At 37.8% G+C, this 15,007-nt stretch overlaps 2 protein-coding genes across 2 annotated transcripts; one reads left to right on the top strand and one right to left on the bottom strand.

Annotated features, from left to right (window-relative positions):
* Positions 1–1,982: 1,982 nt before the first annotated feature.
* LOC128210626 (putative uncharacterized protein DDB_G0282133) lies at positions 1,983–5,415 on the bottom strand. The gene is made up of 4 exons (XM_052914979.1): positions 5,385–5,415; positions 3,853–4,146; positions 3,048–3,706; positions 1,983–2,000 (listed from the first exon to the last, which is right to left on the bottom strand). The coding sequence occupies exons 1-4, from the start codon at positions 5,413–5,415 to the stop codon at positions 1,983–1,985; spliced, it is 1,002 nt and encodes a 333-aa protein (XP_052770939.1).
* A 10-nt stretch (positions 5,416–5,425) lies between these two features.
* Positions 5,426–7,117, top strand: LOC128210625 (putative protein FAM47C). Its single transcript, XM_052914978.1, has one exon. The coding sequence runs from the start codon at positions 5,426–5,428 to the stop codon at positions 7,115–7,117; it is 1,692 nt and encodes a 563-aa protein (XP_052770938.1).
* The last annotated feature ends 7,890 nt before the right edge of the window (positions 7,118–15,007 follow it).

Raw genomic sequence — 15,007 nt, 5'->3', positions numbered from 1 at the left:
TCACTTTTAACCAAGTGTTTTAAGTCATTAAAATGAGTACGGGATGTTAAATTAGTAAAGCTATTTTTTATGCAGTTGCTTATAGCTAAATGCATTATAAACTTATAAAGCAAACATAAACTCCGATGAACTCGATTTTCTTAAAGTATTCGATAATATTATTTCGAGTCAATCAAGGTTTAGGATTTAATATAGTTGTAATATTTTCCATAAAAGCGAATCATATATTAACAAACCAAGGTATTATTCACATTTTACCATAAATTTGTGTCTGTGTTCTTTGATATCACTGAAAAAAATCTCGCTCAAGAAAAAATAACACATATTGAATATGAAGTCTTACATAGCGTATCCGGATCCCCTCGTAATTTCCAAAAGCCGATATAACACCACTGGGATACATTACAGGGCCTGGTGTTTTGGACGGTCAGGCTACTGCCAACACCGTGGGCATCTTTTTGAGAAGAATTCAATATGACCTTGGTATGACCGCTGAATATAGTTGTCAACTTGCTGAAAATATTCAGAATATATACACTGCTAACATTGCAGAGAATGCATTGGTCTTTGTTGAAGGTTTGGTCGAGAAATATTAGAAATTACTATTTTCTAGTGGTTTTCTTTGTGTCGTCGATTCTGTCATTGCAAAATAGACAGATATATAAATTTTTGTTAAGGAAAAAATAAATATCACAAGGTTCACAACGCCATATAGAATAAAATAAAATAATAAATGATGCAATGCAATGAAAACACATGCCAGAACAGAACAAAAAGAACATTTATTTACCAGAAGATCATAGACTCGGGTCGCCTGACATGCTTCCTAATACCAAAGATAATACAATAAAGAGCCAGCTCTTATTTCCAATGTGGTCCTTTAGCATGACATAGAGAGGCGCTTATGTTTAGAAAAAAAATCATATCTTGAAATAAGACAGTCACAGAAGTATATCGCACAAAGTCACTGAATGTATAAAATAATACGTTATGATAAAAATATTGAAGCATATGTAGTTCAAATTAATCTAGAGAACAATTACCTTGGCGAAAGGTTGTATCAATTGCTGTGTGAATGTATATTACATATTCAATTAAATATACATTCATGTATACGAATTAAGGGAAAGTTCGTGCCATGAAAAAAATATTCTCATACGCCGAAATGAATGAAAAGGCTAAATTCTACTGAATGCATAATCAAACTGTTTACAAAAAAAATGTTAAGAACAACCTTAAGACTTACCCAATAATAAAATGGGTTTTAAAATGGGTTTTGGTGGCAACCTTAAAAGTTTGAATATCCTTATTTTAGGTATTTCCTTGGTTAAACTATTTAACTTAACAAATCAATAATTTTTTTACCAAAACCTTTGACGTTTGGTAGACTGTATACGCAAGCTAGTGTTGTAAGTATGAACAGAAATTTGAGAAACACAACTGTCAATCATATAATCTGGGGCCAGCTTGTTTTGTAGCTTAACAACCTGAGACAGCATAATTTTTTCAGCTCTGTTTTCAAATGGTAATTAGTTTAGGTGTTCTTGGCCTGAGACCAGGCCCCAATATCACAAAAATATTCAAGAGAAATCTCAACCTCAACTCAATTTACCAAATAAAAATAAAGTATAATTCAAAATATTTTCAATTTTTTTTTTATACTTTTTGAAAACGTTTTTTTAAATAGAACTTGTTGGTAAAAATATTTTGACAATGTTTTAAAGAAACTTAAAATTCCAGAGCAAAAAATATACTTTAGTAATTGTTAAAACACATCATATACACATTTGGCTGTAGACAATTTTTTCCTTGGAATTTCGGCCAAGGGCATAAATCAACATATTATATGATAGAATACCTTGTCAAAGGTGTACAATCATGTTATTTTTAACAACTGTTGATGCTATGTGGGTGGTAAAATGAGTTCAGAAGTTTTTTTCGTAATATTGGGGCCTGGCCCCAATATCACGGAAATACTTAAGTCAAATCTCAAACTCAGTCTAAACACATTATACCACATAGCATCAAAATTTATTAAAACTCATATATGTTTTTTACAGTTTTATAAGCGCATTCTATCATAGAATATGCTGATAAAAGCCTTTGGTCGAATTCCCAGGGAAATATATTCTACATCCAAAAATGTATTTGAGTACATTCTCTATTCTTTATAAACTACTGAAGTATATTTTTTTTGCTCTAGAATTAGTTTTCTTTGAAATATTGACAAAATCTTTTTATCAACATATTTTATGAGAAAATACGCTTTCAAAAAGTGTAAAACATGCAAGATTTTGAAGAATATTATGCTTTTATATGGTGAAATGAGTTGAGACTGAGTTTGATATTTGACTTAAGTATTTTCGTGATATTGGGGCCAGGAGTCAATACCAAGCACAAATCGTATCAATTTAGTTTGAGTAATTTTTAACCTTTGTTTCGGAATCTAACTAAAACCATAACACCATACAGGACATGCATAATCACAGTGGCTTTGAATAAGGGCATCACACCATTTTTAGTATGTCGAGTAAGAACATTTCTTTCGATAAAGATACTTTGTCCATGAATTAGCTTTTCGGTCATGTACTTAAAGGACATATGCAAATCTTCGGTGACCCATGATATGTAACAAATAGATCCAATAGCAGTTCCATAACAAGTTATTCAAAATGGATTGTACACGTAGTTTGTTTTTCGTAAATTGACTCGGTTTAACTTAAATACAAAGATAAATTGTGAAAAAAAACAACATTGACTTACATATTACAAATATTCAGTCAAACAAAGCAATCTCCACATCAGATAAAGTATTACCAGATTCTAGTATGAAAGAATCATTAGCACATAGAAGAGGTTTATCCCTTATAATTGCTGTCATATAAATTCATATTAATTAAAAAGAGAAAAGGACCAAAAATAGAACCTTAAGGGGCACCGCATGTAATATTGGAGGTCGAAGAAAATGTTCCTGCAATATCGACAAGTTGCTATTGCCGCTGTGGAAAGTGTTTGTTAGTTTGCACTGTCGTTTTATAGTAACTTACCTTTTTGTCGATGCCATTGTCAAAAGTGAGTTGGGCGTGTCCGCAGCTACTCGTGTTGTTGGTATGGTAGTCAATATGTTCTGAGTGATTGGATCCATTGTCGATACTTTCGATGTTGTTGGTGGTGCGGCTGTTCGAAGAGTTTGCGTGCTCGGCTTTATCGTCGTTACTTTCGATGTTGTTTGTGGAGCAGCTGATGAAATAGTCTGTGTTGCAGGCTGCGCTCTCGTTACTTTCGTTGTTGTTTGTGGAGCAGCTGATGAAATAGTTTGCGTTGCCGGCTGCGTTGTGGTTACTTTCGTTGTTGTTTGTGGAGCAGCTGATGAAACAGTTTGCGTTGCCGGCTGCGTTGTGGTTACTTTCGTTGTTGTTTGTGGAGCAGCTGATGAAATAGTCTGTGTTGCAGGCTGGGCTCTCGTTACTTTCGTTGTTGTTTGTGGAGCAGCTGATGAAATAGTTTGCGTTGCCGGCTGCGCTGTCGTTACTTTCGATGTTGTATGTGGAGCAGTTGATGAAATAGTTTGTGTTGACGGCTGCGTTGTGGTTACTTTCGTTGTTGTTTTTGGAGCAGCTGATGAAATAGTCTGTGTTGCAGGCTGCGCTCTCGTTACTTTCGTTGTTGTTTGTGGAGCAGTTGATGAAATAGTTTGCGTTGCCGGCTGCGTTGTGGTTACTTTAGTTTTTGTTTGTGTAGCAGCTGATGAAATAGTTTGCGTTGCCGGCTCCGTAGTTGATACTTTCGTTGTAGTTGGCGTCGATTTATCAGTAACTGTCGCTGTTTTTGGTGCCGCTGTTGAAAGTGTACCTTGCGTTGTTGTTGGTGGTGGTGTTGTTGAGCTTATTCGAGTGGTCGGTACCGTCGTTGACGTTGTTGTTGTAGTTGTTGGATGAAGATTGGGACAAACAAGTCCACAGTATATTTCTTCTTGGGCACTTCTTGGCGGTAGCTTACACCTCGCCAAACACGGTTCAAGAGGCTCACCTGGGTGGCAGCATACCGCCCTATACCGGGTCACTTTCGCATAATAGTTATTTCCACACGGAGTGCAGTCCACGGGAATCCATCTGCTATACTTGCACTCTTGCACGGTATCTTGAACTTGAGAAACATAACAAGTTGCTTTTAGAGCAGTTATATATGTTAGAATTACTAAAACCGTAAGTTGTATCGTAGCCATTATGAAAATATGCAGAGAAATGAATGTTCTTTTCACCACGGAATGAGGCTTATAATGCTGGTAAGGGCGCCTGTTGAGTTTCTTCTGATAATCTGACAAGGCTATTGGTAACTTAATAAGCTATCATCAATCAATTGGTTAGTGTTTGTATACATGGTTGTGGATTAAGAAGATTTAATATGTCATCGTTTTAACCTCAAAACTGATAATATGAACATTTTAATTAAATAAAGTGAACATTGTAGTACTAAATCCACCCCTGAGCTATGCCAATTAGTTTGATTAAGGTTTAGATCGATGAAGTAGTAGATTGGCATGTTTAAATCATTCCAAAGAGTCAACATAGAGAGTTTATAATCAGGAAATTAAAAGATATATATCATATCACAGCTTTTCAAGATTGTTGTATTAAATTTGCGTATTTCTTTATTAAAACAATTCTGTTATAAGAACAGCGTACGCAACGCATATGACGTCATTCAATCTGCATAAAACATACGATATTGTGTTGTTTTTCAATTCACACATGCTTGTATTTTAACAAGTAATCTCTATTCAACGTACTTTCATGTTAAGTATTCAATTCACATAAATGGAAAACACACACAAATATTTCCTAGACTTTTCTAGGATGCAGTTATACTTTATTGCAAAATTAATTAATTATTTCAGTTTTTGTTCATTGTTATGTCTTTTCCCTAACAAAGCAACAATGGGAAATACACAAACGACTTCAGCAGTGACAGGAATCAGACAAAAACCAGGCGAAATGATCGGAGCCAACATACACTCAACGAGACACAACCACCACAACAAAACGTACATATAACGATATGCACGCCTGTACATGCTCACTCAAACCGCCATATCACAACACATTCCTTCAAAATACAACATACACTTAATGAAACACACATCGCTACAGGACAATACACACTACAACATGACAAAAGACACTAAACGAAACACACACCTTCACACGACAACAGACCCTAAAAGAGGCATACATCGCCATACCGAAACAGGCACTCGACAAGACAGACACAGCCAGATGACAAAAGACAGACATAAACCATCACAAAACAAAATACACTCAAACAGATATACAACGTCACAAGACAACACTCAACGAAACTCACTCTGCCACAAGACAACATACGCTCAACGAGACTCACATCGCCACAAGACATCATACGCTCAATGAGACTCACATCGCCACAAGACAACATACGATCAACGAGACTCACATCGTCACAAGACAACAAACACTCAGCGAAACTCACTCCGTCACAAGACAACATTCGATCAACGAGACTAACATCGTCACAAGACAACAAACACTCAACGAAACTCACTCCGTCACAAGACAACATACGCTCAACAAGACTCACATCGCCACAAGACATCATACGCTCAACGAGACTCACATCGTCACAAGACAACAAACACTCAACGAAACTCACTCCGTCACAAGACAACATACGCTCAACAAGACTCGCATCGCCACAAGACAACATACGATCAACGAGACTCACATCGCCACAAGACAACATACGCTCAACGAAACTCACTCCGTCACAAGACAACATACGCTCAACAAGACTCGCATCGCCACAAGACAACATACGATCAACGAGACTCACATCGCAAGAAGACAACATACGCTCAACAAGACTCACATCGCCACACGACAACATACGCTCAACGAGACTCACGTCGCCACAAGACAACATACGATCAACGAGACTCACATCGCCACAAGACAACATACACTCAACGAAACTCAATCCGCCAAGAGACAATATACAATCAACGAAACTCACTCAGCCACAAGACAACATACGCTCAACGAGACTCACATCGCAACAAGACAACATACGCTCAACGAAACTCACTCCGTCACAAGACAACATACGCTCAACAAGACTCGCATCGCCACAAGACAACATACGCTCAACGAGACTCACATCGCAAGAAGACAGCATACGCTCAACAAGACTCACATCGCCACAAGACAACATACGCTCAACGAGACTCACATCGCCACAAGACAACATACGATCAACGAGACTCACATCGCCACAAGACAACATACACTCAACGAAACTCAATCCGCCAAGAGACAATATACAATCAACGAAACTCACTCCGCCACAAGACAACATACGCTCAACGAGACTCACGTCGCCACAAGACAACATACGATCAACGAGACTCACATCGCCACAAGACAACATACACTCAACGAAACTCAATCCGCCAAGAGAAAATATACAATCAACGAAACTCACTCCGCCACAAGACAATATACGCTCAACGAGACTCACATCGCCACAAGACAACATACGCTCAACGAGACTCACATCGCCACAAGACAACATACACTCAACGAAACTCAATCCGCCAAGAGACAATATACAATCAACGAAACTCACTCCGCCACCAGACAACATACCCTCAACGAGACTCACATCGTCACAAGACAACATACGCTCAACGAGACTCACATCGCCACAAGACAAAATACACTCAACGAAACTCACTCCGCCAAGAGACAACATACAATCAACGAAACTTACTCCGCCACAAGACAACATACGCTCAACGAGACTCACATCGCCACAAGACAACATACGCTCAACGAGACTCACATCGCCACAAGACAACATACGCTCAACGAGACTCACATCGCCACAAGACAACATACGCTCAACGAGACTCACATCGCCACAAGACAACATATGCTCAACGAGACTCTCATCGCCACAAGACAACATACGATTAACGAGACTCACATCGTCACAAGACAACAAACACTCAACGAAACTTACTCCGCCAAGAGACAACATACAATCAACGAGACTCACGTGGCCACAAGACAACATACACTGAATGAGACACACACCGCCACTAGACAAATGACACTGAACGAGACTCATATCCCCACAAGGCAACATTCACTGAACGAGACACACACCGCCACTGGACAAATGACACTGAACGAGACTCATATCGCCACAAGACAACATACGCTCAACGAGACTCACATCGCCACAAGACAACATACGCTCAACGAGATTCACATCGCCACTAGACAACATACGCTCAACGAGACTCACATCGTCACAAGACAACATACGCTCAACGAGACTCACATCGCCACTAGACAACATACAATCAACGAAACTCACATGGCCACAAGACAACATACACTGAACGAGACACACATCGCCACTAGACAAATGACACTGAACGAGACTCATATCGCCACAAGACAACATACACTGAACGAGACACACACCGCCACTAGATAAATGACACTCAACGAAACTCATATCGCCACAAGACAACATATGCTCAACGAGAGACTTAAAACCGCTACATGACATCAGAAAATTCATGTTTTGGACTCTCAGTTCATATTTGGTAAGAAAATAAAGAAAAGTCATATATACTTTTTTATAATTTCTTATATATATTATGTGTGTTTATACTGAAAGATCTAACCCACTGTCCAATTTGTTAAGAAATGCGCCACATTCTTTTTGTTACAGTAATCTATACAAAAGTGTGTCAGACGTATTTAAACGCACTGCATGGAGTTCTACACACCTGCTGCTATAAGACATCACACGAAGGTACAGATGTTTTAATTTATTAACTCTGTGATCAAAATAATAATTTGATTGACAGGTAATAAACGGGTTGCTCAAATATTAGGTTTACTTTAAAAAATTGTTAAATCATCGCTTGATCTCTGCAGCGATTATTACAAATACCGACTATCCAATCAAAGAACTAATCACCAAAATTGCAAAAAAAAACTGTTTTAATTTCATGCATTGCATGTTTCCAAATGAATTACAACATTTCTCAGAGTGGGTCTGCTCCATACATTGCTTGATACGTACTGAGGTATTGCATTATTCTTATGAAGTACGTACTTAGGTAATTCATAATTCTTATGAAGAAAACGTTAACGACAAAGCGAATAAAAATAAATCCCATAAAACAAATATCGTGTTCCAAATGAATCAGTATGTATAATTATCGGGTAATTTATAATATCACGTTATGTTGCGCATTAATATTTGCTTAATGGAAATTACATTGCAAAATAGTCCCCCAATAACATTCCGAATCCCGATGAGATCTCATGGAAATTGAAAAACAATACTTTAAACGGTTGGAACTAGAGCAAATATATTTTAAGCCAACTTTGCGTTTAAAGGAATAAAACAAATCCAGGGTATTATGCTATCGTTTTGTTCAAAATCTTTTGAGTAATTTATCAAACGGTTATGACTTATAGATCATATCAACATGGCATTTATTTAGCGTCTTAAAAGAAATCCTTGAAGGTACCACTGGTAAAATTTAAATGGTATTATCTAACGTATACAAAATATAAGAATGAATTTTTACTTTTTTCTCCGCAAACTGATTTAACAAATATTTTATAAAAATGTTTAATTCTATTATAGATATAGTAGATATTCTAGTAATGGAAGGACACTTTTATTCGCTGAGTTCAGACTTGATAAGTGGTAAAGTGGTTTACTAATCACAAAGCTTTACCAATCGGACATAGCAATATTAAAGGCACACTTTCACTTAAGTCTCAGATAATGTGTGATAACACCGCGAGGTTCACACGATGATTTATTAAACAGAAATGGATGTTATATACCAAGGTAATGAATAACTCGACCACTGACTCACTATATGCTAATGAGGTAGATAAGTGGGCGGAGTATAGCCCTTTGCAAACAGTACCTGAGCAGTTGCTGGATTCTTTTTCAGGTTTTAGACTGGATGAATAGATGACTAGAGAAATACTAAACATTTTCAAATGAAATTTCACATCAAGAAAATAGAGCTCCTGTTTCTAAAATAAATGTGATGCAAGCATTTTCAAATGAAAACTTCTCAATGTTGTTTAGTAAAAAAAAAAAAATTAAAATGTCAATACGTATTGTCTGATTACCTCCCTTATCTTCAATTGAATATAGTTCAGCTTTCAATTTAAATATTTTATGATAATAACAGTGCGATTAATTTGCTTAAGAAACCCATTTAATCCAATAATGTCTCAGTTAAAAAATGTAAATCATTGGTATATAAGTCGATATAGAATCCTTGGCGACGATTGATAAGAGGCATAATTCATAGTAACATCGTTTCTTTGTGTGTGTTTTTTTTTCTCTCGAGAGAGAACGGTCCTTGAAATCTTTGTGTTTAAAATTGATATAAAATATCGGATCTCCATCTGTTTCATCATTCAAATGTCGATCTGGAACGAATGCGTATTTTGTTGGAAATTGGTAATGCTAAATCATGAAAGCCGGTGCAAGTAGTAATCCTTGTCATGACGTTCGTTAGATGAAAAAAAAAATGATAAAAAGGAAATTCTTTAGTTGTCATGAAATACAAAACCTTATTTTAACTTCTACATTAGCTCGAACGCGGTTCGATTTAATACTAGCACATTTCTGAAATTTATACAAACGTTTGTTTTGGATGACGACTAAAACGCTCGATTTACGTTCATTTCTTACGTCTTATCCTTTTTATATATGCCATCAATAATCATTGTAGTTTTTGTCGAAAGAGAAAATTTAATCATATTTTAATTACGAAAGGCCGAAAGTACACATTTTTCTTTTACAACTGAGTACATAAAACTCAAACAGTTTATTAAAGAAAAAGGCACAAACGTGCGAAAGACAAATTGATATTGAATTATTTTTATTTTTTACGAACGCAATAAATCTTAATACAGAAACATCGATTATGAAGATACGTGCAATATACTTCCATGGATGTTTGATTTTCAAGCATATGCTAGGGTTCATTTTTTCTACAGGAAATCGAGCATGTGCAGCGAGGCGAGAAAGCTCGCACCATTTTTCTCTAATTTTTTACTCGCCAAACTGAAATCAAAATTATTTGGAGTTTGCACTTATTTGGCCAAATTTGACTACGACATTCAACGATTTGCCTTGCTTGCTGTCCATGTTAAGCCAAAACTAGTGATATTAATTTCATTGCATGAACACATGCAATGTATAATACATTGAATTCTCATTAATCCAAATTTCAATTTTAAGAAACATCGCACTGAATTTTTTTTTCATTTTTATCTATTGAAACCTCGATTTGTATTGGTACAGTTATTTTAAAATCATTGAATACATTTATCGATTGACAATAACAACAAATCTTGACAAAACAACTCATAGGGCATTCAAATTGCAGTTTATCCATGAGGGCGTCATAGTATCTTTCACAACACTGCCATTTGTCCTTAATATTAACTGGACCTGATGGTGGGTATAATATATCTTATATACGAATATAGAAATGGAACATACGTGCCTCAGATAAAGGTACTGAGGGTGTCGAGTTTCAAGTTCAGTCATTCAAAGTAATGTATCACCCGTTTTATTTCTGTACATATAACTTATACAATTCTGAAAACATTACAAACAAATTAAACATACACTTGACTGAATCATTAAACAATGTCACAAGGGATATGACTCTCAATTTCGAGATACCAAAATCTAGTTCTCATAGGCGGTCATCTCCCTTGACGAGCAGAGAGAGGATATTTGCCACATCATACTCAAATAGCTAGATTTCAGTTATTTGCTTTTATAGAAATTCTATTTTTATGTCAATCCCGTCCAGTACAAACGATTGAAAATGCACATTTTTAAATGCAAACGTTTCAAAAGCATTTTATGGAAGGTCTTGTTTCACTATACAAATACAAACAAATCAGAAGCACGTTCGTCATTGTATTTACAAATCAAATGATAGAATTACTATGATCTAATTCTTGCAATTGTCATCTAATTAATAATTAGCTTGTACATCGATATTGCAGACAAGAGCATCCATTGTGCGGTCAACCGTTAGGTAAAAAAACTCCGCCATTTTCTATTCCATGTTTAATAAATAGTTTCTATTAAGCTATTTTACAATAAAGTATCTGGAAAAACACTGATAACTTACCTTTCGTGTTGTTTATTCCCATAATTTACTTGTTGTCAACTTTTTTTCATCGTCCTGTGTTGCAATACGCGGCTTGTCACGTGGCATGCTCATTTTGTGTTGTCTGTTTGTGGCGTTAATTTGTTTGTGTCTCTCGCTCAGTGTTCGCTGTGCCCTCACCTTGTGTCTTCTCTCGTTCAGTGTTCGCTGTACCCTCACCTTGTGTCTCTCGTTCAGTGTTCGCTGTGCCCACACCTTGTGTCTTCTCTCGTTCAGTGTTCGCTGTGCCCTCACTTGTGTCTCTCGTTCAGTGTTCGCTGTGCCCTCACCTTGTGTCTCTCGCTCAGTGTTCGCTGTGCCCACACCTTGTGTCTTCTCTCGTTCAGTGTTCGCTGTGCCCTAACCTTGTGTCTCTCGTTCAGTGTTCGCTGTGCCCTCACCTTGTGTCTCTCGTTCAGTGTTCGCTGTGCCCTCACCTTGTGTCTCTCGTTCAGTGTTCGCTGTGCCCTCACCTTGTGTCTCTCGTTCAGTGTTCGCTGTGCCCACACCTTGTGTCTCTCGTTCAGTGTTCGCTGTGCCCTCACCTTGTGTCTCTCGTTCAGTGTTCGCTGTGCCCTCACCTTGTGTCTCTCGCTCAGTGTTCGCTGTGCCCACACCTTCTGTCTCTCGTTCAGTGTTCGCTGTGCCCTCCGCTTGTGTCTCTCACTCAGTGTTCGCTGTGCCCTCACCTCGTGTCTCTCGCTCAGTGTTCGCTGTGCCCACACCTCGTGTCTCTCGTTCAGTGTTCGATGTGCCCTCACCTTGTGTCTCTCGTTCAGTGTTCGCTGTGCCCTAACCTTGTGTCTCTCGTTCAGTGTTTCTCTGTGCCCTCACCTTGTGTCTCTCGTTCAGTGTTCGCTGTGCCCTCACCATGTGTCTCTCGTTCAGTGTTCGCTGTGCCCTCACCTTGTGTCTCTCGTTCAGTGTTCGCTGTGCCCTCACCTTGTGTCTCTCGTTCAGTGTTTGCTGTGCCCTCACCTTGTGTCTCTCGTTCAGTGTTTGCTGTGCCCTAACCTTGTGCCACTTAACATGGTTAAACCTGATTGCTTATTTTAAGTGTTAAGGGTCACTGCCTTTGAACTCTTCCTGATTGGCTGTTCCTTTCGAGGGGGAGGGGAAATATAAATATAATTTCTCTTTCGCGGTTCTTCATGATATAATGATATCCTTTCTACGACCATTCGCACTGTACCACTACCCTGGCATTTACAGAAGTTGCCAGTTCCTTGCAGAAGTGAAGGCATCTAGTACTGGTTAACCGCCTGATAGTCAGCCCAGGATAGGTGTGCGGTGATTGAACTGTTACTCTGGGACCCTTCAATGTGCTAACGCCGGGACCCGGAGTATAAACTACTAACACCACCACCGGTCCTTCATGGGGCGGATCCGTGGTCTAGTGGTAACACACTTGACTATCAATCAAGGGGTCTCTGGTTCGATACCCCGTCACATCACTAAAAAATACTAATCGTCTTCCGGGAGGGACGTTAAATGGGGGTCCCGTGTCACAGTGCTATACACTGATGCACGTTAAAGAACCAGGGTAGCTCTAACCAGGGTTACATTCTGTCTGTGCACTATGCTCCAACAATCTTAACGGAGCACTCGCCGAATGGGTAATTAGGCCCGTGTGCGAGTATAAATAAGCTTACACACCACCGGTCCTTCATTCAAATTGTTTTCGTCAAGTTGCTAGTTCGTGTTTGAAAATTAAATGTTGTTATTAGTTTATATTTGAATACAATGAATTGAATATTGGCGAACCGTTTTTTGTGTAAAAACTCAAATAATAAAACTCGTTAAGCGGCTATGTTTCACACGTCATTAGTAGAAAGGAAATGTGTGAAATCTGAGCTAGACTTGGAATTACTGCATTAATGTTATTCACGTATTATAACACTCGAAGAAATAAGAAACAACCTAAAGTAGAATTATAACCACTCATTTGTGGATAAAATATTAAGGTATGTAAGTGTTACCGGGTATTCGATATTTATATAGCAGTACTTATACTGTCCTGCTATAAAGCTAGCATTCATAGCGATAGGGAAGTAGAGTGTTCACCTGCAGAGCGAGAGATTCGATCACCACCATATGCACATAGCAATTTGCGCTGTCTGGTACATAAATATTAAAATGTTATGACTGAACTATTTATTTAAGACTTAAGATTTATCTACAAAGCATCCGGAAGATCATGATAGTTGACGTACTAACACATTGGTCAAGGAGCATATCAAGAATGGCAAATATATGCTTTTCTAACAGTTGCTTGCAATTTTCTTACTACAATAACTGATTTGACAAAGTTCGGCTTAGTCTATTTTTAGATGGTTTGTTGAAATCCAGTCACTGTTCCGAAGCATTTCGAATGAGGCTGCTGTCATTATTCACGCATTTGATGTATGCGGATTAGCGAGATCGCTGACGTTCGGTTCAACGGAAGCTTTTTTCTTTAGACGAACGACAACAAACGCCAGAATGAAGATGATTGGAAGGAGCACAGCCAAGACACTTTGGAAAATTGTGTTGCACACATTTGCTGAAGGAGAAATAATTTATTTCTTTGACTGAATTGCAACTTGATTAACATTTGCCTAAAATGAAACAAAATCCGTTTTCCTGATAAATACAAACTGGAAGAGAGTCGGGGATACAGTATGTCAAACACTTCATTCTATTTTTCTTCTATTTTTATAATATTTTGTGTTTCTGATTTTTAATTCAATGGCAATTGGTTTCATTGTTGATAGTGTTTAAAATATTACACATTGTAAAGTTAAGATTTGGATTTGTTTTTTATGTATCAGTCGTGTAATTAAAATGTTTGAAAATAGTACGTAGCTGTTATTTTCTTTCCTTTGCAATAATATCCTTAAAATCTTAAAATCATCCAAGAAAGTGTTCCTCTTTCAAGAAAAATGAAGAAAAACAACAAGATTGCATATCTGGCCCAAGAGGTCGTGGGTTCGAATTCCAACAGGGACAATGTTCTCCTCACCACTTAAAAATACAGCAGAACTGATTTCCATTCAGGGAACTGGCTCACAACCGATTAATTCTTGGTTGCAGCAGTCTCAACAATCGACTTTACATACTTTCAAACTAAAGAATAGACTAAATAAAAAAGGAATGTCGTTTCGACATGTTAACTGTATCTTACATATCGTATCCGGATTCCCTCGTAGTTTCCAAAAGCCAACATAGCACCACGTGGTTTCATGACAGTGGCTGGCGTCCTGATTGGTCAGTTTGGTGGCATCACCGTGGGCATCTTTTAGCAATGAATTAATGCCATTTGTATAAACACTGGATACAGGGGTCATTTTGCCGGAAATATTCAGAATAGGTATGTCGCTTACACTACCAACACTATGTACCGTTGAATGTGAAATGTTAGACGCCTGAATTGTTGGCCGGCCAGTACCATATGAAACGGGAAACGCTTCCGACGAGAACAACGGCTCGGTACTTGACTTTGTTGAAGTTATTAATGCGTTCTGTGTTGAGCTTTTAATTGCAGAGAACGTTTTAGTCTCTGTTGACGATTTGGAAGTGGAAGATCTGAAATAAATACTTGCTGGATTGCTTTGTGTTGGCGTCGTCGTCTTTACTGCTACTGGTGTTGTAGTTGGTGTTCTTGTTGAGCGTATTCGTGTGGTTGGTATTGTTTTCTGTAACGTTGTCATTGTTGTTGTAGTTGTTGGATGAAGATAGGGACAAACAAGTCCACAGTATATTTCT

Source organism: Mya arenaria, chromosome 12 (assembly GCF_026914265.1).
Source record: "Mya arenaria isolate MELC-2E11 chromosome 12, ASM2691426v1".
NCBI lineage: Eukaryota > Metazoa > Mollusca > Bivalvia > Myida > Myidae > Mya > Mya arenaria.
Note: the sequence above shows the minus strand (reverse complement) of the source record. Positions and strands in the feature narration are given on the sequence as shown.

What these genes read in the sequence shown, in the direction of transcription:
- LOC128210626 (XM_052914979.1), bottom strand. Translation starts at nt 5,415, where the DNA reads ATGTCTTGTGGCGATGTGAGTCTCGTTGAGC. An exon ending in CGATGTGAGTCTCGTTGAGC is followed by an intron (nt 4,147 to 5,384) that starts GTATGTTGTCTT and finishes ATGTTTCTCAAG; the next exon opens with TTCAAGATACCGTGCAAGAG. An exon ending in ACCACCAACAACAACGCAAG is followed by an intron (nt 3,707 to 3,852) that starts GTACACTTTCAA and finishes ACCACAACGCAG; the next exon opens with CCGGCAACGCAAACTATTTC.
- LOC128210625 (XM_052914978.1), top strand. Translation starts at nt 5,426, where the DNA reads ATGAGACTCACATCGCCACAAGACAACATACGATCAACGAGACTCACA.